Below are 9,274 nucleotides of genomic sequence, written 5' to 3'. Positions count from 1 at the left end.
GGCGTATGCATAGGGTAATGAGGCTAAGTAGCCCCTCACGCCCCTCTACGCCCCCTGTGCGGCGTATAAAGAATCCGTGCGGCGAAATCGCCTGCACATGCGCAGAGTGACCTCTGCACATGCGCAGACGATCAACATCGGCGGTCCGTCCGCATGCGGGAATATCCGCACCGATCAGAATAAGGCCCAGAGTGACAGTTCTGGCCAAATATATGAGAGATGCATGGTATAGTTTCTGCAGGTATTGTATTAATAAAACTGATTTTTATGTTGACGTTGGAATTTGACAAGCGCTAATGTTTTAAAATGGCCTCAGCACAAGGTGACAAAACCTTCAGAAAGGGATAAAGTATAATATTATTTTGATTGGTTTAGCCATTTAAAGTATTACAACCTATAAAATAAGGGGTCACAACCATAGCTGCATCTGACATACATACGGCCCTGGGCATTTAATTTTGTTTCTGGATTTCTTCTATTACAGCTTTAGCCATTTGATGACTGAGTCAGTGCTAAATCCCTCCATATAGTAACTAACACTGGAAACAGTTCCCTTATGTACACGGTCAGTCTATCACTGGTCAACATGGGCTAGGTCAACAGTCAAAAGATCGACATGGTTTTTTTTACCCGAATGTCGACACATTCAACATGGACACAGTTTGAAGTGCACCGCATCCCCTCGCATCGCTCACATGCTTCAGGCACGGTGCCTCCCTACGGTTGGCACACTATTTTATTCTCCTACCACGCCCTAGGGGATGGTAGGGCATGAAATACCGCCTGTCGGCACATGTCGGCTCAAAAACAGTGAAAAACCCCATGTTGACCTTTTGACTGTCGACCTAGCCCATGTTGACCTAATGTCTTGTCAACCTAGACCCATGTCGACCTTAACCCATGTCGACCTTGCTGCATGTCGACCTAGTGGTGTCAACCCAATGCTTGTCGACCTAGTTGTTGTAGACCTAATGACCGTATCCCGTATATATGTGATGTGTGATTCCCCCCTGCACTACTTGGTCGGCACTGCAGCCCAGGGCAGCAGCCACCTCTGCATACCAAACGTTATGGTATAACTTGGCCACATACAGGTGAGATGCACATTCTTATAATGGAGAAATGCCCCAGCCTCACTCTCCATCCAGGACAAATCCCAAAACAACCACAGTGCAAATAACAGGTGACTACAGGGGGACAATCTCTAACAGCATAAGGAGATTAGGACACACCTGACAAGGTCACCTAGATGCTGGTTAGTGGGCTAGTATTTCTTGGCCAATAAATATACCAAGGACCTTGCTCAATATTAGATAGTAGAGCTTTCTATAATTATTGTGGAGTGTGTATCCGCTCTGTATTTCTCTTTCCCATGTAATCAGTGCTGTCCCGTCCCCCCTTATTACTCAGCACCCCCATATACACAAAATTACAAGACAAGCTGTAGGATATAAAAAGGGTTTATTTTTTATATTTTAATAGTAACAACAAGCACTGTATGTAGAAGGTACAGGTACAATAAATACCTATTTGAGAGCGTACAATCTTTTTTTTGCACCTGAGGCACTGAGAGATACAGTGGTTTGCTCGAGGTTGCGCGGTGCTGGCCTTCGGCGTTCCACATAACAGTGGATTTTCTAGGTCTCTTCTCCTGAAGGCCAGCTCAGTGTTAGATGTGTTAGACACAGGGGGAAAGAATTGCTGTATTGCTTTTGTGCTCTATTTCCCCCGTGCGGTCACATAACCACTCTGCTTGTAGGAATTTGGGAACAAATACTGGTGCTTCCCTGTATTACCACTACAAAGAAAAGGTCACTAGGTTCTTTGTAACTGATGTACAAACAGAATGCGGACACCTCTAGCACACACACACACACACAGACAAAAGGAGAAGAATGTTAAACTGTGCAAGTCCCCCACAAATATTGCAGGTAGCCAATTGTGAGTTGCACCAATATTCAGCCAATGAGTTCCCTATACACTAGTGACATCACTGAGGTTTGAGGTGCACAGTGTCTCACGCCTCAGTTATGTCCCTAGCGAATTCATAGGCTACATTCTCATTGGTATCGGTTGAGAGCACATGTCTACCGCTAATGTTTGTAGACGACAGATGAAGGATAATGTTCTTTCACAAGCTGATCATAGTAATTTGGGGTGTTCATGAAATACTGCTTCTAATTGCAACCGGCCAGATGAACACATTTCCCTCTATGGCCAATCGGTGAAATAATGTTTGCGATTCCTAGAAGACACTGCAAAGTCATTTCCATTTGAAATTTAAGGGCCTGATTCAGAGGCGGGTGCTATAACGATGTGTATGCCGTTGTCTGATTTTTGTTTTGTATTGCGCATATGTCTAGAATAGATGATTAGCGTTTCTGGATGGCAATGGAGGGGGTGAGGTAACCAGCCACTGGCACTGGCGGCCATGTTCAGATGGACATTTTGAGCAACAATAGGGATACCGTGTTCGATGGTGTGACAAATGTGCAAGCGATGGTTCAACTTGTTGTGCATCCGATGAGTGGTAGTGTATGTACCAATACCATCAACTGCAGCATTAGCATACATTTGCAGTTACACTGCATACATAGACACAGTAACACCAGGATTAGCCTCCACCTCTGTATCAGGACATATATCACAGGACTCCCATTTTATTTAAAAAATGAAATACTAACACTATATACTTAAAGTTTTTACTGGTTATAGGAATAAATGCCAGCCCTTGCTCCGCTCGTTTATTTTATGGTAGCTATATCAGGACAAACTCCCAGGTGCCCCTGGAGTGAGATAGCTTAATCCATACCTCACAATATGACCCATTCCTGGAGGACACAATGCTCTGTTCCTGGGCTTCCCTCTTAGCTAATGATTTTGGTAGGTTGTCCTGATAAGTGTTGAACCCGTTGACTATAATAAAGGCGCTTCACCACAGGTGTTGGCAATCATACGCTGCAAGGAAAGTCAAGGAACATGGAAGACTGGGGGTAATTCAGATCTGATCGCACAGCCACAAATTCTCAGCGGCCAGCTTTCAGGTAGACGCCTCCCCGCCAGAGTGAAATCCCGCCTCACGGATAAATGCGTTTGACTGTGCGAAAAGATGTGTACGGCTGCAAATCTATTCCCAGCCATGGGAATATGTTCAAAACCATTCATAAGCTGCATACTATTGAATGATTTTCCATTGGACACCATACAGCACAGGGCAGAGTAGCCAGAGCCTCGACGGCTGCGAGGAATACAGGCAGACATCACGCACCCTCTCCTAAAACGTATGGGTACGCCTGCATTTTCCCTGTCACTCCCAGCGTTTTTTTGTCACGCACAGAGGCGCCGATTTACAATTTTTCTGGTGGGTGCTCCCACAGACCAGCCCCCCCCCCACGAGACTCACCCGCTGCTTGCCGTCTTGGTCCGGGATCCTAGCAACAGCAGCGCCGCAGCGGGGTCCCAGCAGCGGATATGCCGTCAGCAGCAGGGTCCCTGCGGAAGATGGGAACTAGCAGCGGTATTAATACCGCTACTAGTTCCCATCCGCCGTCGGGACCCCCGCTGCTGACCGCATATCCGCTGCTGGGACCCCGCTGCCGTGGCCCGTGCCGTGGGTGCTCTTCACTTTCCGTGGGTGCTCGGGCCCCGGAGCACCCACGGTTTCGGCGCCTATGGTCACGGCCAGCGTTTTTTTGTCACGCCTAGCGTTTTCCTTGGCACTTCCTTGAAATGGCCAGTCCCCACCCCCAGACGCCTAATTTCTGTCAATCACCTTGCGTACGGCTAGCGATAAAAAAAAAATAGCAGGCTTTTATCGCAGAACAGCCGTATGCATGCTCAATCTATCTATAATTAGTTTTGCAGCCGTGCCATCATGTCTGAATTATCCTCTTTGTCCCTCCTGGAATGGGCCATGTTGGGAAGGTATGGTTAATTCCTATACCTGTAATGGAAATGTAGGAAAACTGTTCTGCAGGTAACTATGTAGAAGAAGTGATTCAGATTCTGACATTTTTTCAGCAGTAACAAAACACAGACAACATAATAGTTTCTAGACAGTTACATGTACAACAGCTTTCACAGACGTCTCCATTATATTTGTATAAAGGGATACATTGCGGAGTCAGAAAATACTGACACATACCACAGACCCATAAGACACAGACAGTGAACCAATATAATGGGAGCCGAAAACAAATGAATAAAGAAAATCAAAATGAAGTAAACCACAATTAGGTGAAGGGGGAGTGGAGAAAGTGAAAGATGAAGACCACTAATAAATGCAGGGTACTGCAGTTCTGCTTCGTATGATGCCTTCGGTCACCAAATTGCCCAAATATTGATTATGGAGTTTCTCCAGCTCCCTCAGACAGAAAGCAGTTCACAAACAATATATGTCCAAATATAAAAAATACTGAATCATATCATGCAAGGAACATAAAACGGCATATTAATACATTTCTACAAAAAAAAAGAAAAAAAAAATTCAACAGACAAAGGTATTGCTTAGAACACAGCCTAGAAATCTGTGGCGGCGTTGCAGTCGCTATCTCCGTGGCTGGGTGGCTGAGCATCATGGGAGATAACGTGCAGCAGCCACACATTCTACCAAGGCTTACAAAGGTAGGAACCAGCCAGGTCTAAGGACATTATGGCACAACAATTGTATATGCATCACAAAAGAGTTTCATTCTCATAACCTATACCAAGATATAGGATGGCTGCGGCATCCCTTTTAAACTGATATGTCTGATTTTCTTTACTATAACTATACGTGGAGCAGCAAATTCCATTAGTGCAGAGAAAGAGAGAGTTCAATGAATGCGTGCACATGCTCCATTGTAATGTGCCATGGGCAGGTTAGAACCAAGCACCTCACTAGGCACAGTGACATCTGGCCATTGGTTATCTGTGCTCATGTTCTCTGCTGCCCTGTTTGGTGTTGACAAGATACAGCTTCAACTAGATCATTTTAAGATTACTCCTCTGCTCCCAAGAAGAGCCGAGGACCTACTGGCACAAAGGATATTATAAGAAGTGGCGATCGTTCTAGCTGGATCATCATAGAAATAATGGAGTGTGCAATTGTAAATCCTGCTATTTCTCCGCTGATCAGTCAGAAATAATGAATCCGGACAGCAGGGGAGAATCTCCAGCTTTGTGGCAGGTTCGTGCAGTACACCTCACGTCACCATGAGTTACTGCTGAAACATGCATCCCTTTACCAGAGGAGGAAGAATCTCCAGTCCAATCAGTGACATTGACAAAAGTTCACCTCATTCCCCACAACACGTTAAACTTTGGATTCTATTGTTAAAGGAATTGGTGGATTTCTATGACTAAGAGATTCAGCCTCCGTCCAATCATATTTGACGAGAAGGTTGGTTCACAGGTGGGATGCTGGAAATTGAAATAAGTTCTAAGATGGTGACTTGGTAAGCTGGAGAGATACCTTCCCAGAGGCTGTATGGGAGGAACATGGAGAGGATGTAGGCCCAGCACCTGCCGCATAGCATTTAGACGAATGCTTCATGGTCAGGGGTGCCGTTTATTTTCAGGTACAGCTTGGAGTCTTCAATCTTCTGTTTCCTCTGCCGTTCCAGGCTCCGCTTAAAGAAGATGAGGTAGAGAGGGAGGCAGAACCCGAACATGCTCACTCCCAGTAATCCCACATTGACCTGTCGTAACATTAAGAGACCAGGATATGTATTACTATAACAACAAGTAATAAAGACAAAAGCACCAGTGAATGACTCTATGACTTATAACATGGAGCAGCCTACCAATCAGATTTAAGCTATGAATTTTGTAGTTTATAGCTAGACCAATCAAAGGAGTGTTTGGTAGATTGTTATATGGGGCATTCTCTAAAATGTGCGCAAAAAGAATAGACAGTAACTATGTCGACACCACTAGGTCAACATGTGTGAAAGGAAGGTTGACATGACAGAATGTCGACACGTGTTAGGTCAACAGGTCATTAGAGCGACACTAGCATTAGGTCAACATGGGGAAGGTCAGCAGTCAAATGGTCGACATGGGGCTTTTCATAAAATGTCGCCAAGACACAGTGGACATGGACACTGAAACGTAGCACCGCGTCCCCTCGCATGGCTCACTGCGCTCGGGCGCACTATTTTATTCTCCCACCACGCCCTAGTGGATGGTACCACGCCCTAGTGGATGGTAGAGCATGAAATACCGCCTGTTAGCACCAAACAAAAGTGAAAATCCCCATGTCGACCTAATGACCTGTTGACCTAACTCAATGTCAACCTTCAGTCATGTCGACCTTCAGTCACGTCGACCTAGTGGTGTTGACTTAATTCTTGTCGACCAAGGTACTGGAGACTTAGTGACCGCATCCCTTCCCAATATGTATGACTGGGGATAACGAAGAGTAAAGTGTACTAATCCACTACTGAGACAGACTGGAAGTGGTCATCACCCTCCTCAAGGACCCTCCTTAAAAGTGTATTTTTTAGACAGACCCAGTAAGCTGCGGATTTCCACCCCCAAATGTCGGCTTCCCGTCCATCACACTGGGCTTCACTGCATTTACGATCCATATCCTAATTCCCCGACCGCATGCACAATGCGCAGTCAATTCATAATCATCCGATTTGTATCGACCCATGCTGAATTAGGCCCTGTGTTGTATGCCTATAGCTGTTGTGCTGAGCAAGGGGCATGTACAGTATAGGGCTGGTGCTATGGTGGTTTGCAAATGGCATGAGCTTTGTATGATAGTGACAGGGATGTTGTGATGGGCAGTATGATAGAGACAGGACTGTTCTCATAGGCATAGGACAGTTAAGCATTAGACTGTAATGCTGAGTACTGGACTTTGGGCCTGATTCAGATCTGATTGCTGCTGCGTGAATTTGTATAGCCCTGTGATCAGATAGTTGCTGTCCAGACAGAGTGAAATCCCGCCCTGTGTAAGTCTGTGAATGACTTGCAAAAATATCACTGATTTCCAGCCAGCTGCAAATCCATACACAACTTGCTCACCAGCTAATGATTTTCCCTGTGCAAGTGTGCGGAACTGACCCTTCCACAACTCTGCGACAGAAACAGGCTGATCTAGGCCGGAGCCGACGTTCCAGATCCTCCCTAAAAATACCTCCGCATGCCTGCTTTTTTCCTGACGCTTCCAGAAAATGGCCGGTTACCACCCCCAAACGCCGGCTTCCTGTCATTTAAGTTGTGAGGGGATTGCAAAAAAGTAATCACTGATCTTTGTCACTATGGCCCTTATTCTGATCGGTGCGGATATTCCCGCATGCGGACGGACCGCCGATGTTGATCGTCTGCGCATGTGCAGAGGTCACTCTGCGCATGTGCAGGCGATTTCGCCGCACGGATTCTTTATACGCCGCACAGGGGGCGTAGAGGGGCGTGAGAGGCTACTTAGCCTCATTACCCTATGCATACGCCCCGCGTTTCATGGCCGTTCCCATGCAAACGCGGGGCGTATGCATGGTAATGAGGCCGTGACGCGTGGGTACGGGGCGGGCATCTGACATCGCCGGATGTCAGCTGCCCGCCCCCATACATGATTTCACACGGACAAGTGTCCGTGTGGTCTTGTGTTGCGGGACCTGGTGGAGCGTGCGGCCCTGCATTCGATGTTCGGCGACCATCGAATGCAGGGGCTGCTCCCAAGACGGAGGAGGCGTATCCCCGTCCAATTTCATGCGGATCGCACACGGCAGGTGGCGATCCGTATGGAAGGCGGGGATTCGCCTGCACGGTCGCGGCCGCATATTCTGATCGGGCCGCACCGATCAGAATAAGGCCCTATGTTCCGTACGCAATTCGCACATCAGCTCTGAATAACCCCTTAATGTGGACCAAGGTATCTGCTTTTGGGACTTCATTTCCAATGCTAATGCAATTGCCAGCAACACGTTCCTTCATAATGACATCTCCTAATATACTAGAAACACTGTGAGCTATTGTGCCGTGAATGCCCTGCTCCTACCTGTATCCAATGCAATTATTGTCAACCATTGTTTTCTATGTATTGTGCTTCATGCACCTGTATAGTAAATCTAAGCAATCTAATGTCCCTTTCTTCCTTCTGTTGCTTCCCACTAATCCTTACCCAAAGTGGATCTCCATTCAAAGGTCCCATCATAGCCAAGAAGAGAGGCTGCTGAAGGAGTGCAAAGAGAGCGCTAATGAGAGACTGCAGTCCTGTCAAACTACCAAAATGTGTTGAAGGATATCTGGAAAATAAGACAAGAGCTTGTTATACATCTTTTTCCTGAGCTAGATTTCATTTAACATAATACATTTAATACATGTATAAAAGATGAAAGATAGCTTAAAGAAAACATTGGTCCTTAGTGAAATAAAGGCTTCCTTGGTGACACAGATGAGAGACAAACTATTATTCAAAAGGGATCATGCCTTTCTCCGATAAATGGGTGTTTATTGGGTTACTGTGGGAGACCCCGCTGGCCAAACTATTGTCAGGTTTCTCTAAACTTATGCCATAATGTATACGCCTTTACACTGAGCATTTCATCCAGGTTAACCCAGGTAGCTTGCAGGGCTGGTCCCGGGAAGGACCCAGGTTAGGTGGCACTGTTAACAAGTAACCTTGGTGATGGGATCCGGGTCCTGTTCACAGCATTCTGGAACGAAGAGAGACTGTCGTCTCCAAGTGATGAGAACGTGCCAACCCAGGAATAACACGGTTCGTGCTGTGGTGTGAAAGGGGTCTGACCCGTTGTGAAACTGTTTTCCAAATGGGGGCTTTCGTGTAAAAGTGGTATTACACTTTCATTATTCACACACACACACCGATACCCAGTTGAAATATAGGACTTTATTCAGGTCCGTACGCTCGCATGCGAGTGCAATGTTTTTGAAATGTGCATGCGCATTTCTGTGCATGTGCTGGGTGCGCGCATCCATGGCGAACAGATTGTTCACCGGGTGCATGCACCCAACATTGCGGCCGGGGGGTCAGTAGGCCAGGGGGATTCACCCATGGAAACGCCCAGTGTCTCATGACATCTCCGGCCACTTCCTTCAGAATGCCCATGCACATCTAAGGTTTCTCTGTTTGATTTTACAAATTTATTTGAGCAACTTTTTTTGGGCATTTTCAAGCTGCTGGGAGCAAATGGTTGATTGTCATTTACTCCGATACGTTACCAGATTTTCTCTCCAAACAGTCATATAACACAGACTATCTTAAACTGGCCATACAGGCAACAGGACCGCAGGTGATAACAAGCATCCGGTCCTTTTGCATGGA

General features: G+C 46.4%; 1 protein-coding gene across 1 annotated transcript in view; it reads right to left on the bottom strand.

Moving 5' to 3' along the window:
• Positions 1-1,444: 1,444 nt before the first annotated feature.
• SLC43A2 (solute carrier family 43 member 2) overlaps positions 1,445-9,274 on the bottom strand; it is an 80,297-nt gene continuing 72,467 nt past the window's right edge. Inside the window, exons 13-14 of the mRNA XM_083172171.1 lie at positions 8,111-8,234; positions 1,445-5,678 (exon numbers count right to left, since the gene is read on the bottom strand). Coding sequence (XP_083028297.1) covers positions 5,517-5,678; positions 8,111-8,234 — 286 coding nt within the window. The 3' untranslated portion in view covers positions 1,445-5,516. The remainder of the gene's footprint in view (positions 5,679-8,110; positions 8,235-9,274) is intronic.

This window comes from Crinia signifera, chromosome 2, assembly GCF_055691185.1.
Source record: "Crinia signifera chromosome 2, ASM5569118v1, whole genome shotgun sequence".
In the NCBI taxonomy this organism is placed as follows: Eukaryota; Metazoa; Chordata; class Amphibia; order Anura; family Myobatrachidae; genus Crinia; species Crinia signifera.
This window is presented reverse-complemented; position numbering and strand designations above follow the sequence as displayed.